Consider the following 26,510-nt stretch of genomic DNA (forward strand, 5'->3'; position numbering starts at 1 on the left):
GCTATTCAATTAGATATTGTAGCTTACATCAAGTGTCTTAAGCATTGTGTTTAATTACATTTCGTTTAATTATCTCTATACAATTGCATGCCTTAAATTTTGAAGTAAATTCAAAGTGGTGCCAAAGTGGTGTAAATTCAAAGTCACTTATACACTTCTTTTGACCACTTTGAAGCTAATTACTCCTAAAGAAAAAGTGTAGAAATTGAATTATTCTAACGAGTTAAATGAATGGAAACAAAGATTTAAGCTTTTTTCACAATTCATAATAGGCACATATTTTATGATATGAGGTGGTTTCACTCTACATTTTGCGTTTGTTAATTGTTATGGCTTAGTTACAGGTTTATAAGAATGGTTTTATTGTTATCATGACTGTTTGAGATATCCCAACAAATCTAAAATGCATCCTAGGAAGGGGCAGCTTCGCAACTGCGGGTTCTGATGTTAGATTGTGTTGTTTATGGTTAATTAAATGTGAAAACGCAGTGTTAAAAAGTTAGACTGGTCATTTGAGCGAAAGCTTTAAATCCAGAGGATGATCCTCTCTGGAGTGGCTGGACTGCTGTCAGAGCGGCTTTCACAAGATTAACAGCCCGCTGCTCTTTTCTTTTGCCTTTACGCCTACAATAATATCTTTTTACTGGACTATTCTTCCTCTTTACCTATTTTTAAAACTTGTTTATCGCAAAATGGGACTTAAATGAAGATTTCCGGAGCAGCTCAAGTCACAAACAGTTACATCTTGTAAATCATATATGATGCTTCTATAAGACTCAAGTAAACTATAGTTTCAATAATTAATGAAACTTGTTTAGCTTGAGAAACAACATTGTCTTTAAAACGCGCCAATCTGAGAAGCAGCTGACATTTTTCTGCTGCTGTAAAATGACATTGTGACATAAGGAGTTTTTTTTGTTTTGAAACGTGCCAAACCGAGAAGCAACTGACACAAATTGTAAATATGAGTTTTGTGACGGTGGAATTGATCAGAGATGTGACATTGTGGCATCAGGAGTCCTATCTTTTTGATGCTTCAAACTAAAGTAGCAGCTAAGACTGATTCTGCTGCTTTTTTGGAGAAATATGACATTGTGACATTACGAATTTAGGTGTGGCAAACTAAGAAGCAGCTCGTGCTTTTATTCTGCTGCTGGTGCAAATATGACATTGTGATGTCAGAAACTGAAATGTGGCAAACTGTGGATTAGCTGATGCAAATATGACATTGTGACATCAGGAGTCTGTCTCTAAAGCGCCAGACTGAGGAGCAGCTGACACTCTCTTTTTGCTGCTGCTGCTGATGATGCTGCAGCTGCGAAAATGCTGCGATTCCCTGTGAAGAAAATACGAAAGCAGTTCAAACTTCTGCTACTGCTGGTGCTGCTTACTTTTGCCGTGTGGTTTACGTACCTGCACATCAACCAGGGCAAATCCATCAAACTCCACTTCAACTATGGGAAAGGTAAGGTCTGAAATGTTTCATTTAAAATGTGAAGTGAGTTCATTTTTTTTCTCTGAGGGTCTTTTTGAATATTTTTGTCATAAAGAATAAAAGAGAAAAGCGGTTCAGAGTAAAGAGTGAGATGAATAAAGAAACTGCTGAATTATCAATTTTATTATTAACTTTAATTAAGAACTAGGGCACCAGCACTGATACGTTTAATATCTGGCAGATGAAAATTGGCATTTTAATAGTGTAACATTAGTATGCATTAGAATGCATTTGGCAGAGAAAGTTAAATTATTGCATTTTGAATGAAATTAAGGTTGCACTATATTGGTTTCAGTGATAAAATAGCCATATGGAAACAAGTAGAAATGTTCAGATGTGCAGAGCTTAGTCTGCTGTGATGAACTTTTTTAGAAACTAGGTTCTCAGCTCTATGATTAAGTGTGAATAACCTGAAAGTGTGTTTGCACAAGCCATGTGCTTGTGAGACTCTTTTACCTCAGATTCAAACCCATAAAAATCACTCTTTATGTGGCATGGCAACTGGACTTGAATTTACTTTCTATAAATAAACATGTAGGCAGTGAATAATTAAAAAATACTTTTTGTCTTGTATTAAAGAACATGACTTGTTTGCTAATGAAACGTGTCATCAATATCACAACCCTTCCCACACAAACACACACACACACCTGTTCCTTTTTTAAGGTGTGTCTAAATTTGAATATGCTATGTTATATAGTATTTAGTGCAAGAACTGTATTCACCCTGACAATTCCAACTATAAGAAGTTCACTTCAAATATTTGGATGATGCACCTAAAGGGTTATTTCACCCAAAGATGAAAAAAAATAAAAAATGTCATCATTTACTCACCCTCATGTTGTTCCAAACCCGTAAGACTTTTGTTCATCTTCGCAACTAAAATGAAGATATTTTTAATGAAATCTGAGAGATTTCTGTCCCTCCATTGACAGCTACGCAACTACCACTTTTGACTCTTCATAAAGTTTATAAAGAGATCGTAAAACTAGTCCATATAAATTGTGCGAGACTGGATTGCTTTATAATGATGAACAGATTTAATTTAGGCTTTTATTCACATATAAACATTGATCAGCGAACATAAACAGAAGCTCAACCTTGACTTGATGTGCTTGACACGTGAAAACAAACCGCATTGGTTCTTGCTGAAGCTCAAACATGCTGCGTAACTCGAGAATGAACCTCATTGGTTCTTGCTGAAGCTCAAACGCGCTGCGTAACACGAGAATGAACCTCATTGGTTCTTGCTGAAGCTCAAACGTGCTGCGTAACTCGAGAATGAACCTCATTGGTTCTTGCTGAAGCTCAAACGTAACACGAGAATGAACCTCATTGGTTCTTTTGCTGAAGCTAAAACTGTCAGGGTCTGTGGTTGAAGAGATGAAGCAAGGACTCAGTCGCAGGAGAAATAGGCTTTTATGAAGCAAAATAAAACAAAGCACAAACAAAAACTAACCCGAGGGGGAAAACAAAAGACTTAATTTGATTTTGACTTTGATTTATTCAACAACGATCCAGCTCAAGACTGCAAACACAAGGAGAATAAATAGGGAGCAAACAAGGCAGGTAAAGAGAGGACAGGTGGGGCAAATAAACCAATAATCAGGTAACAAGATGGGCGGGGTTAGACAATAGACAAGAGAGCACATGGCACAAGGAAACATACATTACAAGCCATGTGCCCATACAAAACAGACATGAACAGCTAATGAGATCTCATAAGCCGCGTGTGTTAACACAAAACATGACAAGAAAGCAACACAACACAGCACAAGACAAAACAAAACATATAGCATGAAAGCACGCGGCCGATGAAAACAAGAACCGCGTGCTACACAGAACACAATAACATACGCGGACAGAAGAGCTTTCGGGCTCAAACGTGCTGCGTAACTCGAGAATGAACCTCATTGGTTCTTGCCGAAGCTCAAACGTGCTGCGTAACTCGAGAATGAACCTCATTGGTTCTTGCTGAAGCTCAAAGTGCTGCGTAACTCGAGAATGAACCTCATTGGTTCTTACTGAAGCTCAAACGTGCTGCGTAACTCTTGCTGAAGCTCAAACATGCTGCGTAACACAAGAATGAACCTCATTGGTTCTTGCTGAAGCTCAAACGTGCTGCGTAACTCTTGCTGAAGCTCAAACATGCTGCGTAACTCGAGAATGAACCTCATTGGTTCTTGCTGAAGCTCAAACGTGCTGCGTAACTCTTGTTGAAGCTCAAACATGCTGCGTAACTCGAGAATGAACCTCATTGGTTCTTGCTGAAGCTCAAACGTGCTGCGTAACTCTTGCTGAAGCTCAAACATGCTGCGTAACACAAGAATGAACCTCATTGGTTCTTGCTGAAGCTCAAATGTGCTGCGTAACTCGAGAATGAACCTCATTGGTTCTTGCTGAAGCTCAAATGTGCTGCGTAACTCGAGAATGAACCTCATTGGTTCTTGCCGAAGCTCAAACATGCTGCGTAACTCGAGAATGAACCTCATTGGTTCTTGCCGAAGCTCAAACGTGCTGCGTAACTCTTGCTGAAGCTCAAACATGCTGTGTAAACTCGAGAATGAACCTCATTGGTTCTTGTTGAAGCTCAAACGTGTGCGTAACTCGAGAATGAACCTCATTGGTTCTTGCTGAAGCTCAAACGTGCTTTGTAACTCGAGAATGAACCTTGTTGGTTCTTGCTGAAGCTCAAAGGGCTGCGTAACTCGAGAATGAACCTCATTGGTTCTTGCTGAAGCTCAAACGTGCTGCGTAACTCGAGAATGAACCTCATTGGTTCTTGCTGAAGCTCAAATGTGCTGCGTAACTCGAGAATGAACCTCATTAGTTCTTGCTGAAGCTCAAACGTGCTGCGTAACTCTTGCTGAAGCTCAAACATGCTGTGTAAACTCGAGAATGAACCTCATTGGTTCTTGTTGAAGCTCAAACGTGTGCGTAACTCGAGAATGAACCTCATTGGTTCTTGCTGAAGCTCAAACGTGCTTTGTAACTCGAGAATGAACCTTGTTGGTTCTTGCTGAAGCTCAAAGGGCTGCGTAACTCGAGAATGAACCTCATTGGTTCTTGCTGAAGCTCAAATGTGCTGCGTAACTCGAGAATGAACCTCATTGGTTCTTGCTGAAGCTCAAACATGCTGCGTAACTCGAGAATGAACCTCATTGGTTCTTGCCGAAGCTCAAACGTGCTGCGTAACTCTTGCTGAAGCTCAAACATGCTGTGTAAACTCGAGAATGAACCTCATTGGTTCTTGTTGAAGCTCAAACGTGTGCGTAACTCGAGAATGAACCTCATTGGTTCTTGCTGAAGCTCAAACGTGCTTTGTAACTCGAGAATGAACCTTGTTGGTTCTTGCTGAAGCTCAAAGGGCTGCGTAACTCGAGAATGAACCTCATTGGTTCTTGCTGAAGCTCAAATGTGCTGCGTAACTCGAGAATGAACCTCATTAGTTCTTGCTGAAGCTCAAACGTGCTGCGTAACTCTTGCTGAAGCTCAAACATGCTGTGTAAACTCGAGAATGAACCTCATTGGTTCTTGTTGAAGCTCAAACGTGTGCGTAACTCGAGAATGAACCTCATTGGTTCTTGCTGAAGCTCAAACGTGCTTTGTAACTCGAGAATGAACCTTGTTGGTTCTTGCTGAAGCTCAAAGGGCTGCGTAACTCGAGAATGAACCTCATTGGTTCTTGCTGAAGCTCAAATGTGCTGCGTAACTCGAGAATGAACCTCATTGGTTCTTGCCGAAGCTCAAACGTGCTGCGTAACTCGAGAATGAACCTCATTAGTTCTTGCTGAAGCTCAAACGTGCTGCGTAACTCTTGCTGAAGCTCAAACATGCTGTGTAAACTCGAGAATGAACCTCATTGGTTCTTGTTGAAGCTCAAACGTGTGCGTAACTCGAGAATGAACCTCATTGGTTCTTGCTGAAGCTCAAACGTGCTTTGTAACTCGAGAATGAACCTTGTTGGTTCTTGCTGAAGCTCAAAGGGCTGCGTAACACGAGAGTGAACCTCATTGGTTCTTGCTGAAGCTCAAACGTGCTGCGTAACTCTTGCTGAAGCTCAAACATGCTGCGTAACACAAGAATGAACCTCATTGGTTCTTGCTGAAGCTCAAATGTGCTGCGTAACACGAGAATGAACCTCGTTGGTTCTTGCTGAAGCTCAAACGTGCTGCGTAACACGAGAATGAACCTCATTGGTTCTTGCTGAAGCTCAAACGTGCTGCGTAACACGAGAATGAACCTCATTGGTTCTTGCTGAAGCTCAAACGTGCTGCGTAACTCGAGAATGAACCTCATTGGTTCTTGCCGAAGCTCAAACGTGTGCGTAACTCGAGAATGAACCTCATTGGTTCTTGCTGAAGCTCAAACATGCTGCGTAACTCGAGAATGAACCTCATTGGTTCTTGCCAAAGCTCAAACGTGTGCGTAACTCGAGAATGAACCTCATTGGTTCTTGCTGAAGCTCAAACGTGCTGCGTAACTCTTGCTGAAGCTCAAACATGCTGCGTAACACAAGAATGAACCTCATTGGTTCTTGCTGAAGCTCAAACGTGCTGCGTAACACGAGAATGAACCTCATTGGTTCTTGCTGAAGCTCAAACGTGCTGCGTAACTCGAGAATGAACCTCATTGGTTCTTGCCGAAGCTCAAACGTGTGCGTAACTCGAGAATGAACCTCATTGGTTCTTGCTGAAGCTCAAACATGCTGCGTAACTCGAGAATGAACCTCATTGGTTCTTGCCGAAGCTCAAACGTGTGCGTAACTCGAGAATGAACCTCATTGGTTCTTGCTGAAGCTCAAACGTGCTGCGTAACTCTTGCTGAAGCTCAAACATGCTGCGTAACACAAGAATGAACCTCATTGGTTCTTGCTGAAGCTCAAACGTGCTGCGTAACTCGAGAATGAACCTCATTGGTTCTTGTTGAAGCTCAAACGTGTGCGTAACTCGAGAATGAACCTCGTTGGTTCTTGCTGAAGCTCAAAGTGCTGCGTAACACGAGAGTGAACCTCATTGGTTCTTGCTGAAGCTCAAACGTGCTGCGTAACACGAGAATGAACCTCATTGGTTCTTGCTGAAGCTCAAACGTGCTTTGTAACTCGAGAATGAACCTTGTTGGTTCTTGCTGAAGCTCAAATGTGCTGCGTAACTCGAGAATGAACCTCATTGGTTCTTGCTGAAGCTCAAATGTGCTGCGTAACTCGAGAATGAACCTCATTAGTTCTTGCTGAAGCTCAAACGTGCTGCGTAACTCTTGCTGAAGCTCAAACATGCTGTGTAAACTCGAGAATGAACCTCATTGGTTCTTGTTGAAGCTCAAACGTGTGCGTAACTCGAGAATGAACCTCATTGGTTCTTGCTGAAGCTCAAACGTGCTTTGTAACTCGAGAATGAACCTTGTTGGTTCTTGCTGAAGCTCAAAGGGCTGCGTAACTCGAGAATGAACCTCATTGGTTCTTGCTGAAGCTCAAATGTGCTGCGTAACTCGAGAATGAACCTCATTGGTTCTTGCCGAAGCTCAAACGTGCTGCGTAACTCGAGAATGAACCTCATTAGTTCTTGCTGAAGCTCAAACGTGCTGCGTAACTCTTGCTGAAGCTCAAACATGCTGTGTAAACTCGAGAATGAACCTCATTGGTTCTTGTTGAAGCTCAAACGTGTGCGTAACTCGAGAATGAACCTCATTGGTTCTTGCTGAAGCTCAAACGTGCTTTGTAACTCGAGAATGAACCTTGTTGGTTCTTGCTGAAGCTCAAAGGGCTGCGTAACACGAGAGTGAACCTCATTGGTTCTTGCTGAAGCTCAAACGTGCTGCGTAACTCTTGCTGAAGCTCAAACATGCTGCGTAACACAAGAATGAACCTCATTGGTTCTTGCTGAAGCTCAAATGTGCTGCGTAACACGAGAATGAACCTCGTTGGTTCTTGCTGAAGCTCAAACGTGCTGCGTAACTCTTGCTGAAGCTCAAACATGCTGCGTAACACAAGAATGAACCTCATTGGTTCTTGCTGAAGCTCAAACGTGCTGCGTAACACGAGAATGAACCTCATTGGTTCTTGCTGAAGCTCAAACGTGCTGCGTAACTCGAGAATGAACCTCATTGGTTCTTGCCGAAGCTCAAACGTGTGCGTAACTCGAGAATGAACCTCATTGGTTCTTGCTGAAGCTCAAACATGCTGCGTAACTCGAGAATGAACCTCATTGGTTCTTGCCGAAGCTCAAACGTGTGCGTAACTCGAGAATGAACCTCATTGGTTCTTGCTGAAGCTCAAACGTGCTGCGTAACTCTTGCTGAAGCTCAAACATGCTGCGTAACACAAGAATGAACCTCATTGGTTCTTGCTGAAGCTCAAACGTGCTGCGTAACTCGAGAATGAACCTCATTAGTTCTTGCTGAAGCTCAAACATGCTGCGTAACTCGAGAATGAACCTCATTGGTTCTTGCCGAAGCTCAAACGTGTGCGTAACTCGAGAATGAACCTCATTGGTTCTTGCTGAAGCTCAAACATGCTGCGTAACTCGAGAATGAACCTCATTGGTTCTTGCCGAAGCTCAAACGTGTGCGTAACTCGAGAATGAACCTCATTGGTTCTTGCTGAAGCTCAAACATGCTGCGTAACTCGAGAATGAACCTCATTGGTTCTTGCTGAAGCTCAAACGTGCTGCGTAACTCGAGAATGAACCTCATTAGTTCTTGCTGAAGCTCAAACATGCTGTGTAAACTCGAGAATGAACCTCATTGGTTCTTGTTGAAGCTCAAACGTGTGCGTAACTCGAGAATGAACCTCATTGGTTCTTGCTGAAGCTCAAACGTGCTGCGTAACTCGAGAATGAACCTCATTGGTTCTTGTTGAAGCTCAAACGTGTGCGTAACTCGAGAATGAACCTCGTTGGTTCTTGCTGAAGCTCAAAGTGCTGCGTAACACGAGAGTGAACCTCATTGGTTCTTGCTGAAGCTCAAACGTGCTGCGTAACACGAGAATGAACCTTATTGGTTCTTGCTGAAGCTCAAACGTGCTGCGTAACACGAGAATGAACCTCATTGGTTCTTGCTGAAGCTCAAAGTGCTGCGTAACACGAAAATGAACCTCGTTGGTTCTTGCTGAAGCTCAAAGTGCTGCGTAACACGAGAATGAACCTCATTGGTTCTTGCTGAAGCTCAAATGTGCTGCGTAACTCGAGAATGAACCTCATTGGTTCTTGCTGAAGCTCAAACGTGCTGTGTAACTCGAGAATGAATCTCATTGGTTCTTGCTGAAGCTCAAACGTGCTTTGTAACTCGAGAATGAACCTCATTGGTTCTTGCTGAAGCTCAAATGTGCTGCGTAACTCAAGAATGAACCTCATTGGTTCTTGCTGAAGTTCAAACGTGCTGCGTAACACGAGAATGAACCTCATTGGTTCTTGAAGAAGCTCAGAAAATTTTGACTAAACTGCTCAATTCATATGGATTCGTTTTTATGATCTATTTATGAACTTTTTGAAGTGTCAAAGTGGTAGTTGTGAAGCTGTCAGTGGAGGGAAATAAATCTTTCAGATTTCTTTAAAATATCTTCATTTGTGTTTCGAAGATTAATAAAAGTCTTACGGGTTAGGAACGACATATGGAACGTTGGAGACTTTATGCAGCTCTTATTACGTAGCGGAGGGAGAGGGGCTTATCAGACTCAGATGCTAGGATGACAAACTAGCCGTTTAAATGTCATAAACTAGACAGTAGATTACATAGTGCGTAGTTTAGCTTCATAATGTGTCACTCTCTGAAAAAAGTACAAAAGCTGGCAGCTGTTACCCTTTCAACAGATATATTGTGTACAATATTTACCCATAAAGGGTACATTAAAGGTACATAATAATACCTACAAATGATTAGAAAACTATTATTATTAGTATCATTATTTCATTTTTATCGCTGTTAAGCTGCTTTGAAGCAATTTGTATAGTATAAAGCGCTCTATAAATAAAGGTGACGTTGACCTATTAATACCTAAATAGTACTACCGTTTAAAAGGGTATCGCCCCATTGATAACTTTTGTACCCTTTTTTCAGAGTATTTTTTAATATTATTTTTATAGAGTTGTAGTATGTAATTTAAGACACAACTATGGTGTTGTTGCTGCTACAATGCTAGAGGGTTTCTAAGGACTTCTGAGTGCTTTTTCGTGTGTTGCTCTGTGGTTGCTAGCATTTTCTGGGTGATTGATAGGTGGTTGCCTATTAGCCCAAGTCAAGTCTCCGTGATATTCTCTAGATATGGCTTGGGTTCCTATAGTGAAAGTCAATGAAATTTTATTTCCTGCTTTATTGGCTGTTAGGTTAAAAACAGGTGATTTTTCAAGTTATTGTCCAAAGTTTAATACTCAAGCCCAAAGTGTACTTACCTGTATTCTACTTGGTTTTCACGGACAGTCAATGTGACAATTTTTCGTCATCAGCACAGTTTGTTAATGTCTGTCCCCTGACCCCTCGTGTACGGACAGTGCATGTGCATATGTTTTGGACGCATGCCGAACGCATCCATCTGATCTCAGTTAATGGATACTTGAGAGGTTTCAGTGCCTTTGTGAAACAGGCAGCGTTCATGTTTCACCAATGCTTTCAAATTTAACATTGAACTGACATCAGCTTCAGGTCTGAATGTTAAGAGTAAAGGTACAATCACATTTACCGTTGTTCGTTGAATTCTCGCAGCCGAATTTTATGGGAATTCATGTGGTTGGGAATTTGAAGGTGAGGGTTGGTCATTTTTGGTGATTTTGACAAGTTGCCCAACAGAAAGCTTGGTTTGAAAGTGACTTCTGTGTGAGCGGTGCTTCATACATCGCTATATATCGACAATAGGGGCTTTTGCACCGGAGGAACCTTTTCATAGTTCCTAGAACTATTGGCGGAAGTACACAGATTTTGGCGTATTCGCACCGCAGGAACTAGGATCGATTTTAGTTCTAGGAACTCCTTTTTGAGGAATTCATTTAGCTCGTACTTCAGAGTCGGGTCTAAACCAGCACTATAGGAACTACCAGTGACGTTAGTGAACGCTGATTGGCCACACAAACGCGAAACACCAACACCCGCCATTTAAAAAAAAGCTTTTTAAACACACAGATTACAGCCTATATATTTACTCCACAAACTAACTCTACACACATGGAAAACAGTGATAGATGCTTAACCTTTACGCTAAGGAGAAAATCCAACGCAACTTTGAGGGGACCAAGCCAAACATGATTATGTATTTCTGCTCTGCTAACAACACTGGACGGACATCAACCACATGGCATACGCTAATACATTTTCATATTCTGCCTACTTTTTATGTATAGCCTAACAGTTCTATATAATAACATATTAATACGGTTAGACAGATCATAAACTAATGAACACTGTGTGCTCAGGCTCTGGCGTTCTCAGCGCCGTCAAAATAAAAGTCACAACAAGCACGGCTTACGCCACTTCAGAGTTCCTACTGGCGGTGCGAATGCAACCAGGAAAATGTTCCTATGGGAACCATTAGTTCTAGAGGAACCATCTTGGTGGCTAGTTCCTATAAATAAGTTCCTAGAACCGGTGCGAAAGCCCCTAATAAACAGTAAACCCCTTTTGCCCACACAGTTTTGCTAATGTGACTGCACCTTAAAATGTGTATTAAGAACACTAATATTGTCAGTGCTCTAACACAGGGTCGGACCCCTAGAGCCCGTCTGACAGCATCTTTTGTGTCTGCCACTCTACAAGAGGATCTTCTTTCTCATTAGCTGCTGCTAAAAGCCCTGTGTGGCTTGGCATCTCTCCTTGACTGCCCAAACTGACCTCGATCATAACCCAGGAACCTCAGCCTCTGTCTGGCCTCTTTATGTGGGCCACCAAATCACTCCTCTCGCAAAGTAGAAGTGCACTGGAATCACTCAAGTGCGAGAAAGGCCATGCAAACCCCATGTTAGCACGAAGAAGATGTCTGGAAAATAACGTGGCATCGCACCAAGCCATCTATAGCGAAATTAAAAAGTCTGTGGGGCTCGCCAAGTGACGTTACTGACATTTTAATCAGAGATGTTGGCTGTGAAAATGCATGTTTGCACAAATAGGCTGGGCTATTTTCGCCTGAGGACTCACAATGGTCACCTTATTGCCAATTACAGGCTCCACAGGGCTGGGTCAAGATGTAGCTATGCACCAGCTGTGATAGGTTGCTGTGAACAAGGGTCTTTTTTAGCAACCAAGTGTGAAGGAATGTGTTGAAGGAACAAGCGGGTCATTCCTGTAATGCAGTACCTTTTAAACTCAATATGTTTAAAAAAAAAAATATGAATGCATATTGGGTTGTAATTCATATAGAAGTATAATCTTAAAAATAAAGGTTCCAAAAGGGGGTTTTCAAAGCAATGCCATTGAAGAACCATTTTTGGTTCCCCAAAGAACTTTTTAGTGAACAGTTCTTGAAAGAACCTTTTTTTTCTTAGTGTGAAGAACATTTTAATAATCTTAAGAACCTTTTCCACTATGAAAGATTACATGGATGTTAAAGGTTCTTCATTGAACCATCTACGCCAGTAAATAACTTTTGGTAACACTTTGTTTTGATGGTCCCTTTTGCACATTCTGTTGGCTATAAGTAACTTTGCAACTACATGTCAACTTATTCTAACCCTAAACCTACCAGTCTATTAATACTACTAATACTCCAATAAGAGTTAGTAGACATGCAGGTGCAGTGTTAATTATAAACAACAGAATGTGTGAAAGGGCCAATCAAAATAAAGTGAATCCGAACCTTTATTTTTAAGAGTGTACTAGACTTGCAAATATATGCACTTGGCAAGCTCAGGCATTAAACATAATTAATTATAACCTATTTACATGGTGGCAAGAAAATTAACTGGATGGAAATTAAGTGCTAAAGTTAGCCATTGCTCTGTGTGGGATTTTGAGTTGGCTTATGAGGTCAGGAAGTTAATTACAATATTTTTTAATCATCTTTTGAAATGTTATTTTATAATACAGATTACTTTCATTGTATCTATAACATTTAAATGTTTTAAATTTGCTCATATCTATGCTGTTGTTATGCCACCAAAAATTATGTGACTTCTTGGAGGATGAAATCACTAAAGAAACTGTTTTTGTTAGGGATATTACAATAGACAAACCATCTATTGGTGATGGGCTAATTAAAACAATACCTCAGAGAAAACATGATTTGTTTGGTTTGAAATATTTCAATTAGAGCAGGAAGAAATTAAGAAGCACCAATATTTCAAAATTAGCCGCACTCAGCTCTGTGAACCTGGGGGAAAAAATACACTAAACTAAAACATAACTCAACTTTTGGTGAATCTTTTATCCATTAAAATTCAATCCTATTTTAAATTAAAGGGTGTAATTTCTGTCCAACTACAGATACCGAAACAGTTGATTCAGAACGTGCCCCCATCTTCCATTGGTCAAAAAAACTGACTGCCATTGGCTGAGTGTGTTGGTGTGTTGCTGAGTCAGGCTGGTCAGAATTTTCCAAAAAACAGAGCAATGTTTTGATAGCACCACTTTGTTTATACTAGTATTTAGGGAAATCAACCTACAGTGGCTTACTTAAAGGGCCCCTATCATGGATTTTTGAAAATGACCTTTCATGTAGTGTGTGACATAGCTCTAAGTGAATGAAAACATCATGCAAAGTTTTAAATCTAAAAGTGCACCGTTTATAAAGTTATTGTCTTTCAAAAGTAAGAGTCGACTCTGAGTCAATGAAATGAATTGTTTTTCAAACGAGTCATAAGCCTTTCATTGTGACGTCAAGACGAAACATTAGCATATTGCCCGCACAGACACCAGGGAAAACTTGAACCTCAAACCAACAGCTGATTCCTGTGGATACTGGAGAGCATCATGTCGAGAAGACGCTGTGCTCTACAATGTGAAGGTAAAGCCAGTTGTTTTTTTTCACTGGCCAAGGACGAGCATCAGTGGTTAAAATTCATCTTTACCACGATACCACAGCAGTATAATCCTAAACTTTTGCTGTTCCCTTTATTTAACTGAAGACAGCTTCTCAAATCTCAGTTCAGTGCAGGATTCGCACACCACTTGCTCTTGAAAGATGATGTTCAAATGCTAAGTTTTGAGTTTTATATTGTGTAGGTCTCCTGCTAACTGGCTAACTCATGTTATTACTGTCAGTTTGTGGCCCACTATTACCTATAACTGTGTCTATTAATGCAGATTGTCTGTCATTCTCACTACTTTGAGGAAAGATTAATCATGGAGCAAGATTTACCATTGTTTATGTTATATCGGTCATTCACGCTAGAGCTCGGCTAATGTATACATTGCATACATGCAGTGTTATTGAAACAGTTTCCACGTGTTCACCGCAATATATTACAAAATTACTCGGTAAATAAATAAGTACAAGTAATCGGTTTGTTGATGGACATGCACTTGTTGATGCTGATGGTGATGAATTACAGTTGCAACATCTCATAATGTACTTCAAAATGAGCTGCGTATCACTGAGAAACACTGAGTCCTGCTCGAGTCCTTGCGATGGAGGTTCGGTTTGAATAACTAGTTCTTCCAGTGTTTCATCATCGGAGTCGCGCTCGCATTGATATGGTAAAATCCACGTCATTGTTCGTTACTGTCTTTAGTTTACAGCGTAGGAAGCCTCAGGACAGCTGACGTTGTTATGGCAATGGGTGTTTTTTGTTTTCGACGAGCGTGCTGTACACGGTAAACCAATCACAACAGACTGAGCTGTCTGGCCAATCAGAGCAGAGTAGCTCGCGGAAAGGCGGGTTTTAGAGAGATTGATTCATCTGACGAGTCGTTTGAGAATCATTGAAAATGTGGTGATGTGCAAATGTAGCCTATATTATGAGGAAATTAAACAGTTTTTTGACCTTTGATGCATGTAAACATGGAGACTCCAAAACAACATTAGGAAACTTTAAAATAGCATAATAGGGGAACTTTAAGATTGACTTCTGCACATTACGCTGGGATAGGGGGAAATGTTTTAACATTAAAACATACTTTACTTTTTAATTACTAATATTAAGTTTAATAATGAAAAGTTTCGGAACATGAAAGTATGCATAGTGGGAATGACCCAAGCACAGTGTTTGCGAAGGGAAGCCTTTTTGCGCTGAGTTCAAATGAGTTTTTTTTTTGCTTTAGGTTGCTATGTTTAGGAATCCAAGGGAATTGATCCCAGTTTGGCATCGGTGGTCAACCTCTAACCAGGACCCCTCTGAGTGCTGAATGAAAGGGTGTGAGAAATACACACAACTGAACTGAGAAGCAGTAGGATAAGAGTGGCAGGCTGGTTACAGGCACAGAAAGGGCTTTTGGGAAAGGTCATATGATACGAGTGCGTGTGTGAATGGAAAGCAGCCATTTCCCACCATAATCTGGCTGTACTAAAGCATGACGGCTGTTGAGGCCATAAAATCAGAGTTAATTACGTTGCTGCATAATTGAAGGATCATTTTACATTTACTGAAAAGGTACCCTAAAGCCTTGGTCTTTTGCAACTATGAAAACATGTATGACATGTAGCACGTACATGTTACATATAGGAAGAACATTAAATTAATGAATGATTATTTTACGACTGAATACATTATAAGTTCCACGCCTTCTTTTACAATGGATAATGACATTAATAGTTTCAAACTGCATTAGTGTGCAGATTCACAGTGTGATTATGCTAGAATTTACTTTATATTCATCATGTGCTTTTGGTTATAAGGAAATTGATAATCGATTAAGCAGCAACTACCCATCAATTGTTTTCTCTTCAAATCTTGGTTAGTGGAAAGTGCAAAGAAAGTGTACAGTGACGTACTTGGATAATAATTACATTTTGTGTGCTATGAATGGACATGACTACACTGAGAGATCAGACGTCTCTCTGCTTTGCTTGGTTTTATTAATTCACATTTAAACAACTTGCAAAAAGACTTTACTTTTTTGACAGTGAAATATCATATTTGTTTATAACAATTTTTAAACCACAATAAAAACTAATATGCTATTGAACATGCTTGTTTGTTACATTGTTACATGTTGCAAAATTTACATTTTAGTGTTAACAAAAAAAAAAAAAAAACAGTGGCCTTGAATTTCTTTTTGAATTAAATTATAAATTACTTGGAAAAAACTTGAAGGAATGTTTAAGTTAAATAATTCAACCAAGAAACTGACTGAGTATTTGCACTTAAAACAATTAAATACAGTAAAATTACTAATTTAATACATTTAGAAATGAAAAAAGTCTACACAAATTAAATACTTTTTTTATGTAATGACTATTGAAAAGAGTAATGTTTTTCACCTAATGACTCTATTGGTTACACGATAATAGTTAAGAGGTGTTGTAAAAACAGAAGACAACAAAATCGGCTTATAGACTTGACTACAAGACTCTCTGGCCAACTCAAAGATCTTATTTTTAAGATATTTTGTCATATTTTGTCATTGATCTGCCTGCATTGACACCTTTATATGAGAACTGAACTGAGCTGGACGATAACATCACCGTTTACTCCAGAGAGGCTAAAAAGGCTATTTACAACCTGTAAATATATATATAAATGAACTAAATTAACAACTTTTTTACAACAAAAATGAACCATCACTGAACTTACTTAAGCTGGACTGTGACGCTATTTTCTTCTAGAAACAAAACTCTTGGTTGCATTATATGCTTTGAATCAATCTGTGTTGTAAAAGCACTAAAGGGGACTTGACTTGACAATTCATGAAAGTACAAGGCTAACTTAGCTTTATCTGTCAGGCGCACATACACAATCTAACTCTCTCGCTCTCATCGTGTATCATATTTCAGTGTCCTGACTGAGAGATGCCTCACATTGAAGTTGGTGTTATATTACTGTAAGCGATCCATCTGGTAAAGCTGGATTACAATCGATCATCAAAGGCTTGAAGCTGCTTGAGTGGCTTTTATTGTGGTTGTGTGTGTAAAGGTCACCTTAACTGTTTGCTCTTTGCACCCACGTTGGCAGAAGATGACAAGGAAAGGAAGTGATGGCAACAGTCAATCACACTCAGTGGTGAGCTGTTCCAATATCTACTTTGTCATAGCGGCTCCAAGCAAAGTTTTGGCTTTGAACAGAGCAGGAACTACGCTCTGAGTATGAGATCTATATATACGTATGAGATCTATTGATACATATGAGATCTATTGAGATCTATTGATACGTTCATGAGTATGAGATCTATTGATCTCAAAATACAGAATCCAATATGTAGACCCATTTGTCCACCATACAGGTGACGGTAATAAGTTGTTCCATGTCCCAAATGGCTTTGATTTACTCGCTTACAGTCTAAAAAATTGAATAAAAATTATACGTGAATGAGAATTAATCGAATGCACCTGTATGATCAACATGTTTGTACTTTAAACATTTTTTTAAATTAAACATAATTTTGATATGTTTTTAGCATAATGCCAAAAATGTCTTGGTACAACCTGTAAACATGATCATCACTGTAAAGTTATAAAAAAAATATGTTAGAGTACATTTTACAAGAAAGTCTTTAACTTTCAAGTTTCATTCAATGTGTTACCTGACCCTCCGGTTCAGATTATACGATTTTATTTCGATAGTCCACTTTAGACATTCTACCATCTTTAAGTAACTAAATGTCAAATAACTCTCATTAGAGTTTTAGTAGACTATAGTTGACTGTTAGTTTATATTTAGGTGTTAGGGTTCGGGTTAGTAGAATAAGTTGACTTGTAGTTGCCAAGATACAGTAGAATATCTGTTGGGGAGCATTAGAATAAAGAGTTAGCAGATATTAAGCACAGTCTACTAATACTCTAATGACAGTTAGTTGACATGTAGTTGCAAAGTTACTTATAGCTAGTAGAATGTCTAAAGTGGACTATCGCAATAAAGTGTTACCACAATTTTTCCTTTTGTTCATCTCATGCTCTATTTGTCATTGTCCCAGATTCCATATTTAATTTTAAAAGAAGTGAGGCAAACCATGTCTAATTGACACACCATATATTGAACGGACAGTGCTTCCATCCATGACAGCCTTGTTTTTGTTTGCCTTCTAAGGTCTAGAGGGCCACCCTATGTCTTTAGAGTTTTAGTCCCTCTTTGAATGCTGCCAAACTAATTCCCATTTGTTTGTAGTGGGAAGTTGCAAAACACTGCAGCTCTTTGAGGTGTGAAGCGCAGTGATGTTTAGATCTGGCTATTGGGAAAACATCAGAATATTTAATTTGTTTAGCAGCATTTGTAGGTTGTAGGTAGAATATTAATTTTCTAATTTAGGTATTTAAAATGGACTCATTTGCCTTGGCTTTCATGTGACTCTGAAGAGCAAACAACGGGACTTAATCATTCCAACGGGATGTGTGCCCAGAGCAGGTGGGATTCTACACAGTGTACAATGGCCAACAGATATTGTGGGCTAAAGGCAGTCTTTAAGCATAAACCCAGCTGAATGTAGAAAAATCCAATGAAAATCCATTGGAAATTAAAAAAATCAGTACGCCTAAGGCACTAAATTAAAGTGTTTGTCTTGGATACAAGTGGTTTCCAAATGGGAGTCCTGTTAAAAAAAAATCAGGAAATGTGATTGTCTGACAAATCTCTATTATTTGAGAGGAACTATTAAAATAAAAATGAAGATTTGAATCAGATTAGACATATTTATTTAGTCCGACTGAGCACTAAGGGTCATGAGGACTCCAATTTTCATTGATCTTGTACAGCTGATTACAACTGAATTGGTTCAATATACTATAACTTTCTGAAAACTCCGGCATCCAGAAACTTGGCCTGCCCAATTGCCGTAAGGTAATGAATAAGTAGGATAGATACTCTTGTACCTAAACACTAAAAGAGTTTTGTCAGTACTGGTGCTGTTTTTGACTGTGTGTAGCACCTACAGCTCTGCAGAACCAAATCTGCCAAGTCTGTGTTTTTCTCACACAACCATCCAGATCTGCAGTTTTTCAGCAAACTTAGTGGTACCTCGTGAAATCTAATATTGTCCGAACGCGAATTTCTGTTATGGCTGATACTGTTTTACCCCAACGCTTGTCCTGTGTTTTTTGACTTGCCGAAGCTACCGTTTGCACACCAATCCTCCACATGCTGTACATTTCAATATTGTGTAGAGGAGAGCCAAATTGTGGAAACTGGCTATTTAAACATCAGGTAAAATACATTTCTCTGCTCACGTATGTGGATTTATTACAAGCTCATGTAAAGTTTATTTATAATACATTTTTAAAATAGAAATAAATATTTCATTAAAAGACATAAACATCATATGTGATGCACACAACTACATCACATGACCTTCTGTAACGCCCACATCTAGAAAAAACACAAACTCCCAGATGGAGTTGTCAAAAAGTACTGACTTCGGTATCAAGTCGGTACTGAAATCTAAAAAATATGACGATACTAGTATCTAGCCTTTTGAGCGCTGTTGAACAGATTCTTAAACACCTCTGAGTGGCCATTGTGTTGACGCGCTCAACAGATATGTTTCTGATTGGCTACAATGATCAACAATGACATCTTTGACGCTCTTCATGGGAGCGTTTAAAAGCAGGCGTCTATAAGCAAATCCCGAATATATCCACTGATAGAGTGTATCTGTGTAAGCGCTCGGTGAAGACAACATGTTTTTGAAGCTTTGATCATTGTAGCCAATCACAGACATGAGCACGTCAACACAATGGCCAATCAGAGATGTTTAAGAATCCGTTTAACAGCGCTCAAAATGCTAGAGGGAAATGCTGGTATCATCACATTTTTTAAATTTAAGTACCGACTTGGTACCGAAGTCGGTACTTTTGACAACTCTACTCCCAGATATTAGTCCTGTTGAAAGGCTACATGAAATCACAGACTTCAGGTGATGATAATTGTAACTCAAACTCAAACAGAGATTTAGAAATCAGTGGCCAAATTTTTTGTTTGTTTTATCTAGTTTGTAATCTTGTTCTATTTAAGACTTGGACTATAGTGCATGGGTTGTGTGGACTACTTTTTTTTCATATTTGAAGCTTGAAAGCATTTGTTCATTGTATTGCAAGTAAAAACACAAGTATACATCTGAAAATTTTCTTTATATGTTAAACGGTTAGCAATGACATGAGAATGAGTAAAAGATGAATTTTAATTTTTGGCTGAATTAAAGGAGAACTCCGGTCAATTTTAACATTGAGCTCATTTTTTTGTAAATTTGGAGTGCTGGCAATACAGAGAACAACGACAAAAATCGGTGTTGCCTACACCGGGTTATCCTCTTTTTAAAATTTGCACCCTGTTGACTTAAATGGGGCAAGTTTTAAACCTGTTTTTAGCCTCTTAACATCCTTGATGTGTCATTACAAGTGCACAGCTAATGTGAGTGATTCCTTCAGAGTGAACACGGTGAATCTGACTGCAGTAGATGTGAAAGATATGAATAAAAATGATGTTATTTAAGCCAGCGCACATACCTGTATTTACATCCTGTTTTCGGTTGAAGTCCATAGTAATCGATTGTCGAGTTCACACGCATAGGTTTAGTTACCTTTGATCACACGCGTGAACTCGGCAATCGACTACTATAGACTTCGACCAAAAACAGGAAGAAAATACAGGTATTTGCGCTGGCTGAAATAACATCATTTTTATTAATATCTTTCACATCTACTGCAGTCAGATTCACCCGTGATCACTCTGAAGGAATCACTCACATTAGCTGTGCACTTGTAATGACACATCAAGGATGTTAAGAGGCTAAAAACAGGTTTAAAACTGGCCCCATTAAAGTCAACAGGGTGCAAATTTTAAAAAGAGGATAACACGGTGTTGGCAACACCGATTTTTGTCGTTGTTCTCTGTATTGCCAGCACTCCAAATTTACAAAAAAATGAGCTCAATGTTAAAAATGACCGGAGTTCTCCTTTAATCCTCAATATCTCACTTTGTAAAGAGCATCTGTAGGGAAGCTTCACCTTTCTTCCCAGGTCTTTAAGCATCAGCCGCTGTCAGCCGTAGGATCGCATGAGCTTCACAGACACCCTAAAGCTTCCGGTGAGCAGTTTTGTAGACCTGCGCTCTGGGTGCTTTCATTAGTTTTTCATTCTGTCCATTTGAGAACAAGTGCCTCAGGCTTAGAGTAGAACAAACGTTTTCATCTCTGCCAGGGGCAAACCAACACCATCCTGGTTTAAAACTCCCTTACTGACTTACACTTGGAACCACAAGAAGGGACACGGCCATAAAAGGACACTTTTAAATGCGACTGGTTAATGTTTCGTGAAGCGCAGATGTTGAGCTCCCTTTAGGTGTATCAGGAGTGGCTTTGAATACGCAAGTCAGTTCAAATAGCAGTCAGTAGTGGTTAATCTACTGTGTGATGCCTCAGGGAATGATGTTTTACATTTTCCTCACGAGTCTCCACAGGTGCGCTGTGCTTTGAAAATTGTTTAGGGATTTGCATTAAAAACAAAGGCTGCTTTTTGTCCAACGGCTTCACAGTTACAAATCCCCTGTTGTTGTTGTTTTTTTTTGTTCGGCAGTGTTTTTCTAGTCTGACTACGTCAGACTTCGTACTTCCGCTCAATTTCATTTCGCTTCTGTACTCAGTCTGAGACAGCTTCAGAGCTTTCTGTTTGCCACCGGCCTGAAAACAGCCGGCCAATCAACGAACAGAGGGCGGGCTGAGAGCCGTGACGTACACGCTGATTGTACCGTGGATGCGTAGATTTACTTCACATAATCTGCAAAAGTCGTTCACAGCCATGTTCACTCCGGTATTTCGCTCGATGGTTTTGTTTTCGCATCAAACATGTGTTTACAGTGAAAGTTAAATGCGGCTGAGCATGCGCATAACACACGCCATAACCAAACGTTATGTGATTGGCTTACGGGTAACCAATGATTTTAAACTTCAGACAAGCGCCCCCCCGCGAGAGAGAAAACACTTCTCTGTTATGCCATTCCAGACTCTGTCTACGAAGCAAAGTGAAGTAGCAGAGTCTGGTATTACCAGGCTAGTGTTTTTCATTATTTATAGTAATTACATGCAACTAACCCTAATACATTTTGTTAATTAATGTTACTCAGTACTTATGTTACACTGTAACAAGGACACCTTAAAATAACGTGTAACCGAGACTCACATAAAAACACACAAACACACTCCTGCAGTTAGTGATCATTCTCTCCTTGTATAGTCTCATGTTAAATTTACGTTTGCTATGTGAACATTTTCCAGCGTTTCGTTAACCTGTTGTAGGTCTCTTGTCTCGGACTTTCAGCTCAATTCCCTGTCAGGTCCTCTTGTTGGGATCTGATTAGAGACTTGATCGAGATCAGCATGTAAAGGTGACTTTCACACCGCCTCAGAGGAGCCTGTCAGCCAGCAGTTATAACGTCCATCTCTGATCTCCGATAGCGTCGCCTCCTGCATTCTGATGGAAAAGTGCTCAGAGAACTTCTGATATGATCAAAACACCCAGGCTTTTTATTCTGTTCTGTTTCTGTATTGCCTGTGTGTTATTGTGCAGTTTTTGAGGGAATCTCTTAGAAACATGTCAAGGCAGGGTTAACTAAAAGAAACTTAAATCATAAAAAAGTTACTTAATACAATTAATGTTATCTGAAATTAAATAAAGTAGCATCCATCCATCCATCCATCCATCCATCCATCCATCCATCCATCCATCCATCCATCCATCCATCCATCCATCCATCCATAAGCTAGGTCCGATATCAATCACATCTATGGGAGCATTGGAGTGCCTTTTAAGACTTTTGTGAAAAAGGGTGTATTGTTTATGTAACTTTTTTTTTTTTGTATGGTGTATGTCCTACTGTTGGGCCTAGAGCCTGTAATAAAGTTTATATATATATATATAAAGTTTATATATATATATTAAATGTATTAATATAATAATATACTTTTTTTGCATTTATGCTATTAAAAATCGAGAGAGAAATGTTAATTTCTCTTAATTTTCAATAAAGATAAATAATAAAATAAAATAATAAAATGGTCTTAGTTGTTTTGTCAAGTCAAGTCATCTTCATTTATATAGCGCTTTTAACAATGTAGATTGTCTCAAAGCAGCTTTACAGAGATAAGCGTATAATTTAAGGTAACAGAGATTGTTTCGGCTTTACAGCAGAGTTAAGTTATTTCCATCTAAAGTTAGTTTTAATTGATTTGGTTCCGTCGCAATGATCATTTGTTATTAAATTAGGGGCCGCTAAGACGACACCATTCTCTCTACACAGACTTTAAACGCGAACCTGTGAGAAAACGCTGATGGCGGTCACATGCGCATTTAGAATGGGTTCTATAGTTATGTGCGTTAGAATATACGCAGGTTTGGAATTCCCTACAAGCCAAGCCTAAACAAAATACTTGTCTTTCCTTATAAATTTTGATAAGGAATTTATCAAACCCTGGACCACAAAACCAGTCACATGGGTCAATTTTATGAAATTGAGATGTATACATCATACGAAAGCTGGACAAATACTCCTTCGATTGATGTATGGTTTGTTAGAATATGACAATATTTGGCCGAGATGCAACAATTTGAAGATCTGGAATCTGAGGGAACAAAAAAATCGAAACATTGAGAAAATCGCCTTTAAAGTTGTCCACTTATGTTCGCGATTGTGCTGCATTCACTCATAAAAATAAATGTTTTATATATTTACGGTAGGAAATTTACTAAATATCTTCATGGAACATGATCTTTACTTAATAGCCTAATGATTTTTGGCATAAAAGAAAAATCAATAATTTTGACCCATACAATGTTGTTGGCTATTGCCACAAATATACCTAAAAATATTATATCTATATATAAAAAACAATTATTTCTACTTTATTGCCTTAGATTTGGGGGGTGAAATATGACCTGGTCCTCCTGGATATGTTATTGAAAAGTTGTGCATCATGTTTTTATACACCACAAACGACAAAGTCATAGAAGTGTTTTGACACTAGCTTTTTGCCTCTTGTTGTCACTACTAAATAGTTTCGTAAAGTTGGACTAGTGTTGTCATGCTCGTTGTTTGAAATCAATTAAGCGCTTCTAGTCGAATGTTTTGCGCTCAGTGTGGTTTTATCGCTTTATTAAGCAGCAGATTTGATTTTTGAAGGATTTGTTATTTGACTATGTTTTGCACTGTTGGTGCTAAATATGCCCACAGCGTCAGTATATTTGTTTGATACTAACAGCCCAATCTCATTCTTTTGACTAATTAGGCAATTAGCAACAGTCAGCATGCAATGCAAGACTCATCTTTCCTGTGGTATTTCATTTTTGTCTTGTTTGTTAGACAAGCGTGTCACTGTAGTTATGAATTCTGCATAAATTGTTAAGGGATTCACTTTTTATCAAGCCACTTTACCACAAAACTGTCCTCTGTTCCTGTATTTAAGGGCTGCACTCTTGGTCCCTGGGCTAGACTGTGGCTCCTGAGATTGCTTAGTTGCTGAAGTATCTGTGTTAAGTCATGCAGACTTTTCTCATACAAACGTTTGACTCTGAAGCTGATTTTCCTGGAAAGTCCACATTGTGAGTCAGATCATACTGTATCCCCCAGATGACTACAGGAAGTGGTTTGGTGATAAATCAGCCAGGATATGTTATCTAGAGGTGTCCTGACAGCAGTTCTCACAGCCTTGTCAACACTGAGCACTTCATAAAAAAATATTGTATGAACCCAAGGATGAAAACTTTTTGATTTGTAACAGTTTGTGCATTTATTTTTTTATTTCAAGACAATTGTTTTTTAAATAGCTTTATGGTATGTCGTTTTCGTGACTTAAAGTGGTCCTTTCATGCTTTTTTGAATATTACTTTTGTTTTATATCGCTGTTTGTGATTGTAAAAGGCCTGGGAAGTTTCAAAGATCAAAGTGCAGATAAATGGAGTTATTGTCTCCCAAAAGAAAACCAATTCTGAACTGCCTTAAACGGGTCGTCACTAATTCCAATCTTAGGCCACGTTCGCAACACGATTACTTTATTTATCGTATTGATTTCATTCCGACTGAACCAAAAGGTTCATGTAACGTAGCTACTGTCAGCTCAAATCCGATTATTAGTGTATCCGATTGGAATGTGATCTAAAATTATTGACATCCACATTGTGTTTCGCAACTGTTCAGATCCAATTTGTGTGTCCCATGCAGCTCTTCCGTTTTCCTGAATGTCTGCATTGGTTTCTTTGGGAATGACGATGCAAGGTTTACGCCAAAATCAACAACCACAACATGGAGGGACTCCTGCATCTTCTGAGACAGAGGCAAAAACCCAGGAGATTGCTTTATTCCGTGCTGTCATCTCTGCCGGTTTCAAAATATGTTTTCGTTATATTGTACTTTTCTGCTCGTCCGGCACTTTGCAACAACACAACCTTGTTTCTGCAGCGACTCTCAGCATGTTTCCTATAACAATGCCTGATGCTTACGTTTTACGTGGCGTGAGAAAGTCACATTATCCGTGCAAAATCCGATCAGAGCAGTGAGACTGAAATGGATTTCCAGAAATGCGATTTGAATAGGATTTCAAACCACATATGAATGTACTGTAGCTCGAAACTGATTTTAAATCGAACCGACATGCAAGCGACAAGCGAAAAGCATGTTTGACATTGGTTGGATGTAAACCAATAGGAGACTTCCAAAATAAAATTAAAATAGCACAAAAGGACTACTTTAATATTTTGACGTTCATAACAGTATACATTGTTATACTTGAAATAGAGAAAAGAAAAGTTGCATAGATGATTTGTAACCTTATATCAGTGTTACTTAACTTTTTATAGGAAAAAAATATATTTTAACAGTATTATAAATATTGTCATAAATTGTTTCTGTACATTTTATTTTTCACCATATACACTATAGGCCTACTTATTAGTCATTAGTCTGATATTAGTCAACTTACAGTTAAATAAGTAAGTAAGCAGTATATATTATTTTACCATTAAATTTCAGGTTATTTTTACAGCATCATACATCTTAACTGCTTGCTGTAAAGGCCAGAGTCAAGTTCTTTCGACACAAAGCATAACTTCAGCCTGTCTCAATCCTTCCGCTTCAATTGTCTTCAATGTCTCTGTAAGTCACTCTGAAAAGCCACTTGCTTTCCACTTTGAGACATGGTGTAAACTGATATTTTTGAGCCATGGAAGCCAGGGAGGAAAATTGTGCCTTTTATTGTAACATGCTCCCTAGGGGCGGTTTGGGTTTCACAGTGTTTCAGTGCTTTAGGGTTCATGAAGTGAAGAACATTTCCTGTTGCTTTATCAGAGCAGTTGGTTTTGAGATGTCATTGTATTTTTCTCAAAGATTTGGTGGCAATGGCCTGTGATCTGTGGCCTGTGGCTGTAATCTGATTTTGTATAAGATTCTGCATTCTGTGAATTTCATTTGTCATCATTACCAGGTAATGAGAGTTTATCTCATTACCTGGTAATGATGACAACTAACTATTACCTGGTAATGATGACAACTAACTATTACCTGGTAATGATGACAACTAACTATTACCTGGTAATGATGACAACTAACTATTACCTGGTAATGATGACAACTAACTATTACCTGGTAATGATGCTGGTACTGGTTTCTTTCTGATTCCATCAAGATAAGTGTCAGTTTCCCTCTGATAAATCAACAGGATGTCTAAATGATTTTTATCTGTTTTTTTTTTTAAAGATCTCATTACATAAATCTCATTCTCATAATGTGAAACATAATAGATATATTATTTACATTTGAAAGTAGACATTATACTGTAGTAGTAGTAGTAGTAGTTTAATGTTATACTAGAAGTAAAAGTCCTTATAGGAGAAGTTAAATTGACTCATGAAGCTGGCTTATATTACTCAGTAAATACACTGTAGGAGCACATACTGTAAAATAAAGTGCAACCAAAGATGGTGAATGGGTTAAAATAGTTGAATAATTTCATGCCAATTGCCCAGGAATAT

At 38.9% G+C, this 26,510-nt stretch overlaps 1 protein-coding gene across 1 annotated transcript in view; it reads left to right on the forward strand.

Annotated features, from left to right (window-relative positions):
* Positions 1 to 1,323: 1,323 nt before the first annotated feature.
* Positions 1,324 to 26,510, forward strand: part of b4galnt4a (beta-1,4-N-acetyl-galactosaminyl transferase 4a) — a gene marked incomplete at its 5' end in the record, with an annotated part of 208,665 nt that continues 183,478 nt past the window's right edge. Inside the window, one exon of the mRNA XM_081355789.1 lies at positions 1,324 to 1,465. Within this exon, the coding sequence (XP_081211915.1) occupies positions 1,324 to 1,465 (142 nt within the window). The remainder of the gene's footprint in view (positions 1,466 to 26,510) is intronic.

This window comes from Scardinius erythrophthalmus (genome assembly GCF_964197995.2).
Source record: "Scardinius erythrophthalmus genome assembly, chromosome: 24".
Lineage (NCBI taxonomy): Eukaryota > Metazoa > Chordata > Actinopteri > Cypriniformes > Leuciscidae > Scardinius > Scardinius erythrophthalmus.